This window comes from Elephas maximus, chromosome 1, assembly GCF_024166365.1.
Source record: "Elephas maximus indicus isolate mEleMax1 chromosome 1, mEleMax1 primary haplotype, whole genome shotgun sequence".
NCBI classification, from domain to species: Eukaryota; Metazoa; Chordata; class Mammalia; order Proboscidea; family Elephantidae; genus Elephas; species Elephas maximus.
Genome location: NC_064819.1, coordinates 14,191,636 through 14,209,726, shown reverse-complemented (window position 1 = coordinate 14,209,726; position 18,091 = coordinate 14,191,636). Strand labels below are relative to the sequence as shown.

At 49.6% G+C, this 18,091-nt stretch overlaps 2 protein-coding genes across 3 annotated transcripts in view; one reads left to right on the top strand and one right to left on the bottom strand.

Moving 5' to 3' along the window:
* ADCY5 (adenylate cyclase 5) overlaps positions 1-18,091 on the top strand; it is a 180,908-nt gene that overhangs the window by 78,482 nt on the left and 84,335 nt on the right. The gene's annotated exons all lie outside the window — the stretch shown is intronic.
* LOC126072737 (cytochrome c oxidase subunit 7C, mitochondrial-like) lies at positions 15,949-16,125 on the bottom strand. The gene has a single exon (XM_049878314.1). It carries the CDS (start codon positions 16,123-16,125, stop codon positions 15,949-15,951), a length of 177 nt encoding a protein of 58 aa, XP_049734271.1.

Genomic DNA, 18,091 nt, shown 5'->3' with positions numbered 1-18,091 from the left:
TTGGCTGGCAGCCATTCCAGCAGAAACCTGTGTGTGAATGGGTCAGTGGAGTGTCAGCCCCATGAATGGCACGTATTAAAGTAAGTGTTTGCATCTGATTCTATGTTCAAGTCTAATAGTGCAATAGCCAGTCCCCAGAAATTGCCTTCATGTGAAGAGTTTCGGCAGTTCGAATCCGCCAGGCGCTCCTTGGAAACTCTATGGGGCAATTCTACTCCATCCTATACGGTCGCTGTGAGTCAAAATCGACTCGAGGGCACTGGGTGTTTTTTGGGTGAAGAGTTTCAGTCTGAGTTCCTGGCAGCTGGGATAGGACATTCTGATGAGTATGGGACAGGACGACTCACAAGTCGGGCCTTTTTTTTGCAGGGCCAGAGCTTCCTTTGTGCTATAGGTAACTTTCCTATTTATAATAGTTGATGTCACCTGCACCTGGGTGTCATTTCTCACCTCTCTTCTCTAATCCTCACACTGACTCTGGGTGACAGGTAGGAGTTAGTGTTGAGCGTCTCCATTTTATCTTTGGGGAAAACAAAGGCATGAAGAAATACAAACGGAGACATTTGGCCATTTGAAGCTGGGCCAGGGTCAATGTCCAATGATGCCAGGGCTCTGCCCTTTGGTTGTTGGGCATCTCTGACAGATAACTAGGAGAGCAGCCTGAGGTTTTAACACTGAGGTGAGACTTCCCGAGGACAGTGTCAAGCTGCCCTTCTGCAGGATGGGGCCAGCTAGACCTGCCAGAGCCTCAAAGGAGATGGGGATGACCAGAGTGCCAGGGCCTGGTCTCAGTTATCACCTCCCTCCAGGAGTCCCTGGGTGGCGCTCACAGTTAAGCACTCTGCTGCTAGCCAAAAGGTTGATGGCTTGAACCTACCCAAAGTCACCTCAGAAGAAATGATCTGCTTCCAAAAGGTTAAAGCCATTGAAAACCCTTTGGAGCACAGTCCTACTCTGACACACACATGGGATCACCAGGAGTCGGAATCAGCTGGACGGCAGCTGGTTGTGGTTTTCTGTCCTGGGAAACTTGGGTTCCTGGTCAGTGTGTTATCTCAAGGCCAGAGGTTTGTCCTCCCTGGAGGGAGGTGTAGCCAGTGTGGCCAGTGGAGGCTCCGGGTCAGTTCAGGACTCTGGATAGAAGAAGCTGTAATTAGGAACAGCACCACACTGGTGGATGTGAGTCCTCCACATCATTCGCTCTTTATGGGCAATGGGAAGACCGTGTTCCCGAGCCTTCCTCACAGTTAATTTGGGTTTGACTGAGTTTTAGCCAGTGGAATACGGCCAAAAGTGATAAACGCCATGATATACACCACTTCCAGGGCTGGCCCATAAAAAACATCCTGTGCTTATAATAACAACTGAAAATATTTGTGTGGTTACATAGGTAGATACATATGCATGTATGTGTATAGGAAGGTACGTGGAAGTATACGGTGTGAATGTATAGTTGTGTCTGTAGGCATATATGTATACAGGTTTGCGTGTGCGGCATATATGTTCATGTATATAATAAAGCACATAGGGGACACAGTTGTGGATCCTTTCTAGGCATAACCAGACACTTGGTGGGATTGGTTTACTTAGTTGGAAGGCTCAGAGGACAGCTCAGATAAAGATAGTGTTCTACATCCTAGTTTGATGAGTAGTGTCTGGGGTCTAAGATATGACTGTTGGTCTGTACTTGTCTGGAGCAAAAGGGAAAGAAGGAAACCAAAGACTCAAAGAAGAAACTAGTCTACAGGACTATGTTATTGTCGTTGCCGTTAGGTTCCAACCCATAGAGACCCTGTGTACAGCAGAACAAAACACTGCCTGGTCCTGTGGCACTCTCACAGTCGTTGCTATGCTTGAACCCATTGTTGCGGCCACTGTGTCAATTCATCTTGTCGAGGGTCTTCCTCTTTTTCACTGATCCTCTACTTTACCAAGCATGATGTCCTTCTCCAGGGACTGGTCCCTCCTGATAACATGTCCAAAGTATGGAGACAAAGTCTCCCCGCCCTTTCTTCTAAGGAGAATTCTAGCTGTACTTGTTTCCTCACCTGAAAAGGTAGGACGTTACTGAAGGTCCAAAATTTGGTGAGGCCGTGAAGATGAAAGTGGAGTGAAGTGGCTGGTGCTGGCTTTGGGTACGCTGGGGAAGGAATAGTTCAGGTGGAGAGGGAGGGCAGGTGCCTGCTACTTGGGATCTGCTTCTTAACTTTGTTCTGGAGTTCATGGATCTAGCTTTAGAGAATGCCCAGATGCTCAGAACTGGTCTGATTGATTCTCTTGTTTATTCCTACATTCATTCATCCATGCAATATTTCTTGAGTGCTCGTTTTCTGCTAGACACTGTGCTAGGTGCTGGTGATTCTGTGGTGAGCAGAACAGGCGCCGCCCTTGTGGGTCTGCTCGTAGTCTAATAGGGAAGACATAAACTGACACCAAATCGCACTGCTAATGGTAAAATCCTGACTGTACCCAGAATGCTCCTTAGAAGCAAGGATGGTAAGACTCCGTCTCACTTACTTTGGACGCATTATTGGGAGAGACCAATCCCTGGAGAAGGACATCACGCTTGGTCAAGTAGAGGGTGAGCAAAAAAGAGGAAGACCCTCAATGAAATGGATTGACGCAGTGGTTGCAACAATGGGCTCAAACATACCCACTGTTTTGGGGCTGTTGCAGGACTGGGCAGTGTTTCATTCTGTTACTGCACGGGGTTGTTATGAGTTGGAACTCACTCAGTGGCACCTAACAACAACAACAGCTCAGAACTAAAAGGGAGGGAGTGACATGTGGGGCTGTGGTGGCTGTTAAGGGGGAAGTAACTTGGGGAGATCAGAAAAGACTTTTCAGAGGGGCTGAATATTTGGCTACAGTCTAAAGGAAGAGTAGGAGGTCACTAGGCAAAGAGAGGTGTGTATGGGTGGGGGAGGAGTATTCTTGGAAGAGGGATTAGCACATGCAAAGGCCCTGTGGCGGGACTGGACAGGAATTGAATTCAAGGGTGATGAGAGGAAGAAGTGGGGGCTAGATGTGAGATGAGATTGTAGAGGTAATAGGTATTAGCTGACAAGGCCCATGTAGCTGAGCAAAGAGTTTGGATTTTATTCCAAGAGATTTGGGAGTTATCAAAGTTTGAAGTGTGAGGGGAAGTGTAGTTTATATGATTGGATTTGTGTTTTGAAAAGATCGTTTTGGTTTCTGTGTAGAACTTTCCAGCTCTTGTGTATTCTGTTTTTGTCTACTGGAGGTGGACTGGTGTGTGTGTGTGTGAACACGCACGCAGTTTTGGAAAGGCTACAGCCCAAGATTATCTTCTTGCTGGGGCATGTCTCCCTGTTGGTCTGCTTCAGCCCAGATGAAAAGTACTTCATGCTTGAAAAACACCAGAGGATGAAACTTTCCCAGGGGATGATGAGAATTCACCGGATACAAATCCTAGTTCTGGGAAGAATGCTAGTGGAGAAAGGAACTATTGTCTAAAATTAGATTTTGGGAATATTTCAGTGAAGCATTCTTCCTGCCCTGTTCGTGGTGAGGGCTTGTCCCGGCTTCCTCCCTCCTGTCTGCCTAGACCTTTGTTCTCCAGCCTCATCCTCCTTCTGACCCTCTTGATCTGCTTAGCTCACTCTCCCACCCTGTTCAGGGGCCACGTGGGGCTGGAGTTGAGGGGTTCACTCTTAGTTATCCTTACTGGGCATGAGTGTAGCAGGTGAGGCAGGCCATAGGCTGACTGTGATTTCCATCAAGCAGACTACCTATGTCCTGAGGCCTTGAGCAGGGAAGGCACCTCTGGGAATAGGTGTCCGCTCTTTCCAAAAATAAACTTCCCTTCTTACAACCTGGACTGGGCAGAAAGAACTTACAGTCCTTAGAAGGAATTCTCATTTCCCTTATAGAAGTGCCAAGGTCTAGAGCCACCCCTGTACCCTTTAACTGTGACCAACTTTGCTGCACCCTTGGTATTTCTCCAGTCCTGTGGGGCCCCCAAACTGAGGACCAGTCACAGTCCTAATGAAACAGGAGCCCAGCAGACCTTGAGTCTCCCCTGTTGCCTACCACACCCCTTGCCCTGGAGAGCCGGCAGATTGAGGACGTTGAGGTCTGCTGCACACATGCTCCCAAATAGCCATGAAATAACTCAACTTTTCAGTTAGAAACCCCCCCACGACTATCACCACCTTTACGTCCGCCACGATGACAAAGGCCTTCATGGAGCCCCAGCTGTGGAACTCTGTACTGGACTTCCTCATGGTGAGTGCCTAAAAATAGCCAGGACAGACACCCTGATGTGGACAGAAGGTACTCTGTTTCTCAGGCTAAATCAGAACTTTGAGGTCAGTTTGCCAGCCTTCCATCTACACATGCCGTGTGAGTGTCCTGTCCAATATCCTGTTGGGCCTCAGTAAACATTCAAGGATGGGATCAGCTCTTAGAATGGCTGGCCTGCCCAAGGCCTCTCATCCTTCTGACCCCTCATGCATTCTTGAGGCAAACTCTTAGCTGCAGACATTCTTTCTCAAGAAAGCAAGATGGCGCCTGTTGACCTTGGGTTGTAAATATCCTCATTCTCTAGATTGCGTAGAGAACTGGGACAGAGAGACCCGTCCCAGATGGGTGGCCGAGCCCAGAGACAGGGTGGGCTGGACTGTTGGGGTGATGACCGTTGGGGCCCAGGGAGTCTTCAGGAAGGACACCCTGCTGAGAGCCCTCTTGGCTAAGATTACTGGCAGTAGGACCTGGGAAAACTCAGTGCCTGGTTTATCTCTGTTTGTCGTCCACTGAGGAAAAATGAGACGGTGCTTCCTTCTCTGAGGCGGAGCTGTTTATATATGCAGGATCTTGATACACGCGTGCAGGCTTTCACACACACAGACTTGAAAATAAATAAGTCTCCCATTTTGGACTCCTTGGCAGTGAGCAGACACTAACCAGATCCTATAATTTCCCGTCTGAACAAATGTGCTGCCCTGAAAAAGGACTGGTGGTAGGGGCTGGAGGTGTTGTCAGGAGACTGGGCCTGTGAAGGGGCTGAAAGAGGGTGGGAAGCTTCATTCCCCTGGAGGGTTATTTATGAAGATCAGGGGACAAGCGAAGCAGGTGATGTTTAGATTAAACAAGAGAAGAACGTCTTAACAAGGAGAGATAGAGTGGTCACTGTAGGGACAATTCTCAGTTCCTCGATCTGAACTCATCATCTGCCTCATTAATTGGTGCCTTTCCCAACTTCTCCCTCTCTGTCAAAACCAGTTGCCATTGAATTCATTCTCACTCATGTTGACCCCACGTGTATCAGAGTAGAACTGTGCTCCATAGGGTTTTCACTGGCTGATTTTTTTGCACGTAGATCACCAGGCCTTTCTTCCAAGGCACTCTGGGTGGCCTTGAAACTCCATCCTTTTGGTTAGTAGCCAACACAGTAATGGTTTGCACCACACAGGGACTCCCCATCTCTGTCAGGGGTCGCATAAACATTCGAGTCTCTCTCGGGTCAGTCCCAAGTCTTGTCAATATTTCCCTTATAGCATCTCTTGGTTTCATCTCTCCTTTTCAGCGCCTCCACCATCTCCCTGATCCGACAGCGTTCCTGGTCTGCAGACCTGGCCTCCTGAAAGATGCTGCTGCCCCTCTCTTTTGCCATCTCTAGCCCTCTTTGCAACTGCAGACAAATCATTCTTCCTTCTTGTAGGACAGTGTAGCATAGTGGTTAAAAGCATGGCTTTTAGAGTCATCTAGTCCTGGTAAGAGAAGATTGGGTGATCTGCTCCCATAAAGATTACAGCCTGGGAGACCCTATGGGGCAGTTCCACTCTGTCCTATACGGTTGGTATGAGTCAGAATCCACTTGATGGCACAAAACAACAACAGTCCTGGGTTCAAGTTCTGACTCCACCGCGTCTTAGCTGTGTGGTCTTGAGCAAGTTGTTTAACTTCTCTATGCCTCACTTTCTTCATCTGTAGAAAGGGAATTTTAATTGGACCACCTCATAGTGCTGTCATGAGGATTAAATAAAGTTATACTTACACTCTGTAAGCTCTCAATAGTAAAAAAAAAAAAAAAATTTATTAAATACTGCTTTCATCGTGAAACTCCTCTCACCAACCTGCCGTGGCTCCTTATTGCTTATGAGACCAAGCCAAACTTACCATCCTAGCAGACAGGGGTTGACCATCTGGGCCACTTGAATGGTTCAGCTTTATCACCTGCCACACCCTGTCACTCTGTGCCTGCTTTGGTGGCCTCCCCCCTGCCCCAGCCACACCATGATTGGCACAGGCTGTTGTTTTCATCTGAAAAGTTCCCCCCGCCCCACCCCATTCAGACCCTATTCAGGTCCCAGCCCAGACCTTACCTCGTCCTTGCAGCTATCCTGACCTCTGTGGCCAGCACAGACATTTTCAGTGTAAATCCAGGCATCTCACTCTTAATTATATACTCCTTTTTCTTTTATTTTTCTGTTGAGGTAAAATTCACATAACATAAAATTATAACATTTTAAAGTGAACAGTTCAGTGGGCAATTAGTACATTCACACTGTTGTGAAACCACCACTTCTATCTAGTTCCAAAATGTTGATGTCACCGCAAAGAAGTCCTTGTACCTGCTAAGCAGTTGCTCACCATTCCCCTCACCCTGCCCAGTACCTGCCAACCACCAATCTGCTTTCTGTCTCTCTGGGATTTACCTACTCTGGATACATACGACTTTTTGTGTCTGACTTCTTTCACTTATCATGCTTTTGAGGTTCATCAGTGTTGTAGCGTGTATCGGTATTTCACTCCTTTTTATGGCTGAATAATATTCCATGTACCACCATTTGTTTATCCATTAACCCCCTGATGGACATTTGGGCTGTTTCCACCTTCTGGCTATCTTGAATAGTGCTGCTGTGAACCCTTGTGTGCAGTATTTGTTTGAGCACCAGTTTTCAGTCCTTCTGGGTGAATACCTAGGAGTGGAATTAATTGGCCAAATACTCTGTGGCTCCTCCTGTGTCCTCTGCCTTGGTTGTGAATGCCCTGAAGGCAGGGGCCATGTCTTGAGTGTCTTGAGCATCTCTCATGGTGCTAGCCAGCTTCTGACTTGATTCTCTTAATATGGAGGGTTGGGACTTGACTGTGCGTAATCAGTGGAAACTTCTCCATCAAATACAGGGGAGTTCTACCCTGGTTTTATAGTAACCAAAGGGTCAAGAGAAGGCATAGGTGGTTCAGTGGTAGAATTCTCGCCTTCCACGCGGGAGAGCCTGGTTGATTCCCCGCCAACCACCTCAAGCACGGCTACCACCCATCTATCGGTGGAGACTTGTGTGTTGCTAAAAAACAGGTTTCTGCTGAGCTTCCAGACTGAGACAGACTAGGAAGAAAAGCCTGGTGATCTACTTCCGTAAATCAGCCAACAAAAGCCCTATAGATCACAATAGTTCTGTCCACAACCGATCCTGGGAATGGATGCAGGACTGATCAGTGTTTCCTTCAATTGTGCATGGCGACACCATGAGTCGGGAGCCAACTCGATAGCAGCTGACAATAACGAAAACAGAAAGGTCAAGAGACATGTTATCCCAAGATTATGAAGTGACCCTGTGGTAGAAACGGGATTGCAACTCAGAGTACATGCTCCTTCACGCCTGGTCCTCTGCTACCTGAGGGGCTCCTGGCCTCTTGGCCACATTCCACAGCTTAGCAAGTGTCCGTGATGAAAACCGGGACCGGCCTTCCAAGTGCCGGCAGCAGGTTTGTTTTGACAAGGGCTACTTTTTTTTTACTTAGTGTAAGTGACTTGTGCTAGCATTGAGGTGCTCACAGCAGGGACCTGCCAAGGACCTGTGCCCCAACTCTCCAAGGCCTTTCAGGGCAGGAGGTCATCTCTGTGAAATGGCCTGAGACCTTGGGGGTAGGGTGGTGAGAATTTGTCCCGCCCTCTGCGTACATCCTCCCAGCCCTGTTCTGGCTCAGGGGCAGCCCGGCTGAGAAATGTAGGCACCAACAGAGTTCTCCATCCCTCTGGGTGTCAACCAGTCATCTCTCCCGCTAAAAAAACCCACTGTCGTCGAGTCGATTCTGACTCATAGCAACCTTATAGGACAGAGTAGAGCTGCCCCATAGGGTTTCCAAGGAGTGCCTGGTAGATTCAAACTGCCAACCTTTTGGTTAGCAGCTGTAAGCTCTTAACCGCTAAGCCACCAGTTATCTGCACTAACCAGGGATGTGTGTGGCACGGGTAACACCAGGCAGCAGAGGCTTTCGAAATGCATCGGATGCTCCGGAATGTGCTGGATGGTTTTCAGCAGACTTCCTCTCAATTCTTTTTGGCTCATGCTGAGGTCAGGTCAGGCTGTATTGCTTGAGTACATATCAGTTGCCTGGAATGGCCGTGATTAGACAAGCCAGCCATTCTGCACCAAACACGTATCCAACACCCGCCACATGCCAGGCACATCACAAGGTGCTGGAGACTCTGTAGGACATGGTCCCTGCACTGCGAGCTACCTGGCTGACCCTGGGGGTGTGACCGACCGTGGATAAGTCCCAGAGTCCATGAGGACAGGAACTTAACAGGCAAGAACTGGCAGCCAAGTGTTGCATTGCTCAACTTTCGGAATATCTCTGCTGTCTGTCTGTGCTTCTCAGAGTTCCAATTGTCCGGGTTCAAAGGTAGCTTTGCCGGCTTCTACTTTCTGCTGTAGCTGTTGCCTTCCGCGTGCCATGTGCTACAACATGGATGCATCCTGAGAACATCATGCTGAGTGAAATAAGTCAGCCACAAAAGGACAAATACTGTATGACTTCACTTCTATGAAAGCGGTAAATACCTAGAACCCAAGATTATTAGCGGTCACCAGGGGTAGGTGGGATGTTCAGTTTCCATTAATGGTGGTAGAATGATTTAGAAAAGGCTACGGAGAATGGTTGCATAACTTGAAGAATGTAATCAGTGTCACTGAACTGCACGTGTAGAAGTTACTGAGACGGAATGTGTATGTTTCCTAATGTATATTTTCACCACAATAAAAACAAAAAACCTAGTTGACAAGCACTCAGCCTTGCCAGAGCTGGTTCGTTTGGGCCCAAAACCAAACCAAAACCAAACCCAGTGCCATCGAGTTGATTCCGACTCTAGCGGCCCTATAGGATAGAGTAGAACTGCCCCATAGAGTTTCCAAGGAGCGCCTGGCGGATTCCAACTGCCAAGCCTTTGGTTAGCAGCCGTAGCACTTAACCACTACGCCACCAGGGTTTCCGTTTGTTCGGGCAGGAATGATTCTTTACTTTGCACAGGGCTTATCGCCTTAGGAAGGCTACATCCTGGGATTCTTTTCCACGGCAGCTCCCTGGTGCAGACATGGATTCACAGCACTTTGTAGAAATAGTCCTGTTGTCGCCCCTAGCTCACCAGGTTTACCTGTCCTGGCTGCCTGGTGTGGGGCCCTTGGTGGTTTTGGTGGTGGGGAGGCCGCATGCTGCTCTTCTTTCTCGGCTCCCACGCTCTGTCCTTCCAGGCGGTGCATGTGGCTGGAGAGCGGAGAGCATCTGGTGTTGCTGGCTTGGATTTCACTCCTGTCTGCCTTTCTCGGGGGCTTGGACCCTTTCCATCCAAATCCCACCTGTGGGAGGGGGGCCTGCTTCCTCCAAGTGTCAGGGCAGGGTGGGGAGGGGGAAGGATACTCCTCTCTCTCTCCTGGCCCTGGTGCCATCACATGGGCAGGGCTGCAGTGCAGAGGCTGATATTTTGCCCTATAGCTCCTGGTGATGTTTCCCCAATCCTTTGACATTCCTGGGAAATGTCCTTTTCTGCCTGTGCCCTGGGGGCTGGAGCAGAGTGTGCTGCTCCTGGGGGCTTAGGGAGAATTGAGAAAGGGTAGCTGGGGGTGGGGACAGGGCAGGTGTCTTCTCTTTGGTGGCAAGGTGGTGAGCAGCCAGGACCAAGAGGGTTTAGGACCCTCTACCAGGGAATGTGGGGATAAATTGAGGCAAGAGAAGCCGGGCATAGGGCCACCATTCTGGAGAAGGCAAAAGCCCTGGGACACGCCCTTCAGCGTGTCAGCAAGAGCGAAGGAACGCTGGTGAGACCGAGGGGTCAGAAGCACAGGCTCCTGCGTGGTGCTGGATTGTCAGGGACAGCCTGGGGCCAGGGGAGGGCTGAGCTTCGAGTTCACCTTCCTCCACCTTCTCAAGGGATTGAGTACATTTCTGAAGACAGAAAGAAACTTGGATTGTAGTGGAGAAGGAGGAAAAAGGAACCAAGGAAGAGAGAGAGGGGGGAATTGCTGGGTTGGGGGGCCCCAAGCCATCCTCTCCTTCTAGTCTCAGACAGGCCTTGGGGACTTGGTCTGCCCCCACTGGCTTGAAAACCCCTCCCCCTTCCGCCAGACCTGGCTGAGGAGCAGACCAGGTCCCCCAGGTTCCCCCATCCAGAAACGAGGTACTCCAGCACCTTTTGTTTTCCTGCCTCTCACTGTGGGGAATGCTGGAACACGAGAAATAGGCTCACAGTTCCTGCTGCCCTAGGCCTGGTCGGGGCACACGGCGAGCCTCCCAGAAGGCAGTGGTCTCAGCTTTCACTCCAAAGCCAGAGGCTCCCCAAATGCCTCCTGGTACAGGAAATGCAGACCTTCTACTGAAGATCTCTTGTCCCCATGCAAGAGTCCACAGGGGCCACTGGACAGAGGAGAAGGAGTCCCCGTGTCCAGCAGGGGAGGCTTCTGCCCCTCATGGGAGACCCTGGGGCTTTGCCCACAAGGGCTGGGGAGCAGCCTGGCCCTGAGCCCTCACCCACTTCTTCCATGCTTGGACGAGAGAAGCTGGGCTGCCTGTGTGCAATGCCTGGGGCTCCAGAGAAGAACCCAACTTGGGTCCAGTCACCCGTCACTTTCCCTGGGAGACACGCTGGGTAAAACACCCAGCACTGTGTCTGGTGCATGTGGGCACTTGACAGATGCCCATGTTCTTATTCTCTCCCACTCTACTCTCCTGGGGCCTGAAAACCCTATGGAACACAGTGATCCAGTCTGCATCGTGGGGATGGAGCAGGACCAGGCAGAGTTTCCTTTGTGCATGGGGACAGTATGTGTTGGGGACCAACTAGATGGCAGCTAACAACAACAACAAATGGAAAAATAATTGTTATTTGGACATTGTATATTATTGCCCTATTTCATCCACCGACTTAATCTTTACACAGTCCTTGAGAAGTACGTAGTATCACCTCATTTTATAGACGACCCACCCGAGGTTTACTAAGTTACTCAATCAGCACTATTCATCTAATACGTAAATGAGCCCCCCTCTGAACTTGAATCCTTGGACAGCAGATCCCGTGTCCTTTCCCCACTCCAAGCTTCATCTTCTTGAGACGATGCAGAGCCCGCGTCTTCTTCCTCTGCTTCCCAACACACGGAGTGCAGCCACTATACATGCTGACTTCCTTCCGCCCTGGAAAATCCAGCCACTCTGTCTGCTTTGTCTCTGGTCTTGTTTCTGGGCTTGGTCCCAGCTCTTGTCAGGACCACTGCCTCGGAAACCTTTTGACTGTTTTTGAAGTGGACTTCCCATTCTCACACCTCCAGCCTCATCCTGCCTTCCCTCATCCTTTGCATGCTCTGCCTGCTGAAGTTACTCCCTTCTGCACTGGAACATGGAATGGGATGAGTGGAGAGATGGGATCAGGGCTGCATTTGGATGCTTGGATCTAGAAGCCTCTGATGGTTGCAGGTATATTAGTTAGGATAAAGGCTAAGCTGCTGTAGCAAAGAGACATTGAAACACAGTGGCCGAAGGAGATGAGAGTTTATTTCTCTCATGTAATAATGTCAAGGTGAGTGGCCCAGCTTTGGTGGGGTTACTCAGTCCATGAGGCTGTTCCACCATCTGTAAGGACATTTTTCTCTTCTGTAGGGTCAAATTTGGGTTTGGGACCTATCCATGTTCCAGCCCAGAAGAAAGTAAAAGGGGTGCTGGTCTAGGTATGGCAAGGGGATTGTCTTGTAATAGAATGGGGAATGACATGGGAGTTAGACTTATCACTCCCATTCACACGCCTTTGTCCTGAATATAACCACATGACTATACCTAGCTGCAAGGGAGGCTGAGCTCTAGCTAAGCAACTGTGAGCTCAGCTACCGTCCATTACTTTGCAAGAAGGAGAGAATAAATTTAGGTGGACAACTAACAGGCGCATCCACAGCCTTTTAAAAAATTATTAATTTTTTTAAATAGAAAAGATTAATCACAATTGTCTGCTCTAAGGGGGCGGTGGTGGTGGTATAATAATTTGCAGGCCATCAGATGGACCTAAAGCTGAGGATATACTTCTGTGTATGGGGCTTGCAGGGAGGGTTGTCTGCAAGTGAACATTTGCCATAATCTCACTGGGCACTTCCCGTCGACTTCCATGGATTTAATAGCATCCCCGAGCGGGTGAGCTGTACCCAAGTAATGTCTCCAGTGACCCTAGAGAAGAAGACTTACTGCTCGAACACCTTGTCCACCAAGACTTGTGGGCAGTCGATGTGGCTGAACTAAAGTGCCTGCGGCCTTGGTGCCAGCCCTGGCCACCCTTCTTACCCTTGTTAGCAGCGCAGCTGGGAGTGTGTGGAGACCGGCCAGCTGACTCTTTTGGCTTTCTCTATGGGAGGGTGAATCACCTCAGGAAGGCTCCCGGAGTCAGGAGTCATAGATGCCAGCGCCCTCGAAAGCAGCTGAGAGCTGTGTGGTCCCATTCTCTCGTTTTACATAATAATGTCTAAAGCGATGTGTCCTAGTGAAGCTGAGGACTTGCCTAGGTGGCCAGCCTGGGAGAAGAAGGGCTAGCACTGCAGTCTCCCAGGTCCTTTGCATCCACCAAGCCTGATTCCCACATTACCTCATTTCTCCTCCCAGGCTTAGCCGCAGGGGATCTCCTAGTGATATGCCCAAGGCCAGCCAGCTGGTAAGCCTCACCAAGACTGCAGCCCAGGTCTTCTGCTCCCAGGCCCACAGAGCAGTGCACTCCACTCACTGGGCCACAGGACTCTTCTCGTGGTTCAGCTCCCGGCGTGTGGCCACCTCCAAACCCTTAGTGCCTGGAGCAGTTTGTACGCATTCGTTGTTCCATCTGTCTGGGTATAACCTGTGTCATTTAATTCTGATGTGGGCCTGGGCATTCCGTGAGTGGGGACCTGTAACCCCCTCTCCCACCTTATGTTCGGTGCTCAGCGTCAGAAGCAAAGGCCACTCCACTGAGGGTCTGGCACTGTTTTCTGTTGTGAATTGGACTATTCAAAGTCTTGAAAGTGCCCTGAAGCCCTCGACTTCCTTTTCATCCATTTACTGATGAAACAAGCATTTGTTGGCGCCTGCTATGTGTCAAGAAACGCTGGGTGGTGGAAACAGTTAGCCCGCTTGGCTGCTAACAAAAAGGTTAGAGGTTCAGTTCACCCAGAGGTGCCTCAGAAGTCCTAGCAATCTACTTCTGAAAAATTAGCCATTGAAAGCCCTATGAAGCACAGTTCTGATACGTATGGAGTCGCCATGAGTTGGAATTGACTCTGTGGCAACTAGTTCGGGCAGTTATGTGTCAGCTGCTGTCCTGGGTGGTGGGGATACAATAGAGAGCAAAAGGAGGCATGACCCAGCCCTGTGGCGCTTGCCACGGAGTGCTCACCTCTCCAAACCACTAATGGCAGGGCCAGCTTCAACCTGGATTGCTTTACACCTGTAACGTGTTTGCATTTGTATCTTATTAGCAGGTGTCACTAGCTCGATTTTAGAGATGAGGACATTGAGATTGAGAGAGGGTAAGTGACTTGCCCAGAATCACAAGGCTAGAACCCCAGTCCCCTGACTCCCAGCACAGTGCCCGTTCCATTGGACTGCCCCGTTTCTCTCTCCCTTGCAACTTCTGGGGCCCCAGAACCCCTGCAGAGGTTCCTGACATTGCCGGGGCAAGCCTGCCTGGTCCAGGGAAGCCCATGGGGTACCCCTCCCTCCTGGGCAGAGAGGTGACATCATCGCCAGGACACCCCATGCAGAGCTGGCTGGCGCCCGGCCTTGCCACACCACCCAGAGGAAGCTCTGTGCCCATCCTGCAACTGATTTGAGGAGAGCTGAGAAGCTTGGTGGCAGTTGCACTTTCTCATTCTTGTTCTTTGTTTTTCTCCCCAATTTGATTGACATGGAATGGGCCCTGGAGGTGAGGAGTGGAGAGGCAGAGAATGGGTAGGTGAAGGTTAGGGGTGGGGAAGGCAGGTGGAACCAGAGCTCTTTGTTGAGGTGGGGTGCTTTCTTCCCTCCTCCCTGAACCCAGTTCCAGCATTTTCTCAGCCCCTTCCCTCCACCTACACCGCCAGCATCATCTTCACCTGTCACCTCTGCTTGCGCAGAACAATGAACGCTTGTCTAACTTTCCTGGGAGCGGGAGGAGGAAGCTGAGAGTGGGGGAACTTGGGGAGGGGGGACTGCATAATTGTTCTCCAAGATGAGATTTTTGAAGGAGAGAAACTTCATTGCACTCGGATTATAAATAAATTTCTAGCCCACAAAACTTTGTGCCAGGCCACAAAGCGAACTCTTCCTTGCCCCTGAGGGCATAGAACTGCCGGGGAAGCAGTTTGTGGGTGGGTGAAGCCACCACGCAACTTCTCTAGAATGCCTTCCCAAGGTACTCCCACCCAGCCAGCCTCTCCTTCACCCCTGGCTCCTCTACCCTAACCTGTGTCTCAGGTTTGTGTGGGAATTTATTCCCACACCTTGGGGGAAGGGGTCAGGTGGGGCAAAGATGCTGAAGGACTCCGCTCCCCCGGGGGAGCCCACACTGGTCAGGTGGGAGCGTTTTGAGTGACTTCCAGGTGTGACGGGGGGTCTTAAAGCTGTAGCTTCTATGCTGTAATGTTGAGAACTCCAGAGCATCTCAGGAGAACTAGAGACAGAATATTTGAAACCAGGAATTTTCCAGAAACTCCGGTCAGTGGCGTCTCAGCCTATAGTGCAATGCTCTGGACACTTGCGCTGCCTGAGCAGCCAGAGACCAAGTTGTGGCCACCCCATGGACTGTCCCTGGTGGTAAGAACCTTGGCTATCGCCCACTGCCTGTCTGAGTTTTTGTGGATGAGGAAGCTAAGGCTCCCAGAGGAGAAGTGGTTTTCCCAGGGCTGTTTGCAAATTCCAGGACAAGAACTCCAAAATCCCCAGTTCACTCAGTGCCCTTGGGGGCGCCCCTTCTTCCCATTTGGTTTTAAAGTCATATTCTGTCTTGAAGCCCCAAGTTTCATGACGTGCTAGAGAAGCTGGTTTTCAGTTTGAACACTTTTCTAAACAATCCTAGAAACCTCAGTCAGCACACCCGAGCCCCGTCTGAGACCTCTTCTCTTGGGGTCTTTTGGTTGAACCTCAGCCCCCAGACACCCCTTGCCTTTTCCGCCTCCACATTTCATGTTTCTGAAAGCCAGAGGGAGTCGCTGCTGTGAGTGCATCATCTGAAGTCAGCTCTGAAGTCTGAGTCTTTGGGGAGCAGCTCAGGAGCAGGGCAGGAGAGGGTGCGGGCGAGGGTGGGGGCGAGGGTGGGTCTTTCTGTGGCCCTGATGTAGGGCTGTAGGTCAGTTCATCAATTGTTGAGATCTCCAAAGACTAATTGGATATTCTGCAAATCTGCCTGTGATCTGTCCCTGGTCCACAGGACTCCAGGTCCCTCCTGCCTCGCCTCTCTTTTGTTCTATAATAGTGACGCCCAACAGAAATATAATGAGAACTACGTATGTAAGTTTAACTTTTTTTTAGTAGCCAAATCCTAAAAAGGAAGGGGAGGAAAAATCCCAGGTGAGATTAATTTTTTTTTCATGTAATAAGTTTATTTACAAAAATACCCAGTATGCCGTATGAGTTCAGCAGAGCTTGATCCCCTTTCAGAGCTGGGACTTCTTAAAACACTCCTTATCTGTTTCGTGGATGAACTTAGACACCCTTATTCTTAAGCAATTAGTGCCTTCCTATAAAGAAAGGTGCAGCAAACCCAGATCCAAAGTGTACAGTCATCATAATTAGTAACTGCGGCCTGTCTTCCACTGAAAATCGCAGATTCCTCCCCGGACCTTCCTCATAGCGGCTTCTACGGAGCACAGAGGTGGTAAACCTCCGAACGCTCTGCTCCAACATGGCGCCGTTGGAGGCGCTGCAAAAGGCCAGAGACCTAGAGAGCACCAACTCCAGCTTTCATGAGCTTATTCAAAGTTAATCTAAATAATATACTTTATTTATCCTCATATGGCCACAGTATCATTTCAACATGTAATTAATTTAAAAAATCACTTCTGATAATATGTTTATTATTTTGGAGCCCTGGTGACATAGTGGTTAAGAGTGTGGCCGCCAATCAAAAAAGGTTGGCAGTTCGAATCCACCAGCCTCTCCTGGGAAACCCTATGGGGCAGTTCTATTCTGTCCTATAGGGTCGCTGTGAGTCAGAATCAACTCGACGGCAACGGGCTTGTTCTGTTTTCTGGTTTTATGTGTATTATTAAAAATAGCAAATGTATTAAAATCTGTTTATTATTAATGGCACTAAAGCAAAAGTTGTTGTAGAGCAGCAACATGTTATTTGAACATGGGCAAATAAAGAGAAGTCATAACGAGGGGAAAAAAGTCTGCACTTCTCAATTCTGACTAGCCACATTTCAAGCATTCATAGCCACGTGTGGCTAGCGGCAACCATTTTTGGACATTGCAATTCCGTAGGGTTCTGTTTGTGTACGCCCCTTTAGTCCCTCCCCTCCCTCTGCCTGTGGATAAGCCAAGGCCTCCCCGTGATCCCATCCTACCATGCTGTGTCCACTCAAACTACACCCACCTCTCCCCTCCCTTCGCTTCTGAGCATCCCAAGAGTCCTCTTCGCTGCTGCCCCCTCGCTGCCCCTGTGACTTAACCCCTTACCGTTTGGACTCCCCCTCTACTGAGCCTCTCAGAGGTCATCGGTGGGGCCCCTGACAACTGCTCATTCATTCTGTCTTCTCAGCCGCTCCCACTGCACGTGACCCGTTTTGGCCTTCCTCCTCTTCCTGAGCTCCTGCCTCCCATTTAGCTTGAGCAACACTGTCTTTCTCACTCATATACTGCTCACCCTGAAATAGCACCCTTCTGGACTTCCGTGCATGAATTAAGAACCAAAGTCCTCCTGTCCCCAGGGAGATGTCACCCAAGCAGAAATGCATACTCTGTCCATTTTGGCTTCCCTGCCTCTTTCTCAGTTCCGCAGGTGCTTTGCTTGGGACATCCTGTTCACCACTCCCCTGTCCCTTCTTGGGTCGCTGGCCTCTCTCAGTCCCCTGCTCCTTCTCATCTGTGCTATTCCACCGCTTTCGGATCGGTCTCTACCTGTAGCATCTTCCTTTTCGCTCCTTCCTGCCCACAGCTGCCAGATTCATCTTCCCGAGGTGCAGCTTTCACCACGTGTCCCTATTGAAAGCCTGCAGTGGTAGAGGTTGTATTGATAGGAGGACAAGCTTATGTTATAGTGTTAGATGAGAAAAGTAGGATTCTATGTTACATAAACAGTAAGAGCACAGCTTCATGAAAACACAAAACAAAACCGTGAGTAGATTAAAAAATAAATAAAAAGAAGACAATACGAAAGAGAATAAACTGAAATGTTAACACAGGTAATCTTTGGGTGGTAGTTCATTTTTTTGATGTTGAAATCTTCTGTAATGAATGTGTATTTCTTTCATCATTTGAAAAGTAAGTATACTTTTTGGAATTGCAGCCATCAAAGGTTTGTAAATGCCTCCTGGGTCATGTGCCAACTCCTTATCCTTGGCGATCTAGCCATGAGCCCCACCTCATCTCCAGCCGGTCCTCGCTTGCTTGCTCCACTCTAATTGACTTGACTACCTGGTGTTCCCCGTGCTGCTTGCACTCTTCTACTTCCCTCCCCTTATTCTTGTTGTTTCTGCCACCTGGATGCCCCTCCAGTGTGGTGCTTGCTGCTCAGATCCTCCCCACGCTGCCAGGCCTGTCTCCACGGCACTTCTCCAGAAAGACTTCCTAGTCCCCACTCCCAGACTTGGTCTCTTTTTCTGGGTTGAATCTCTTTTCCCATTTGACTCATCCTGGTACTGCAGTCATT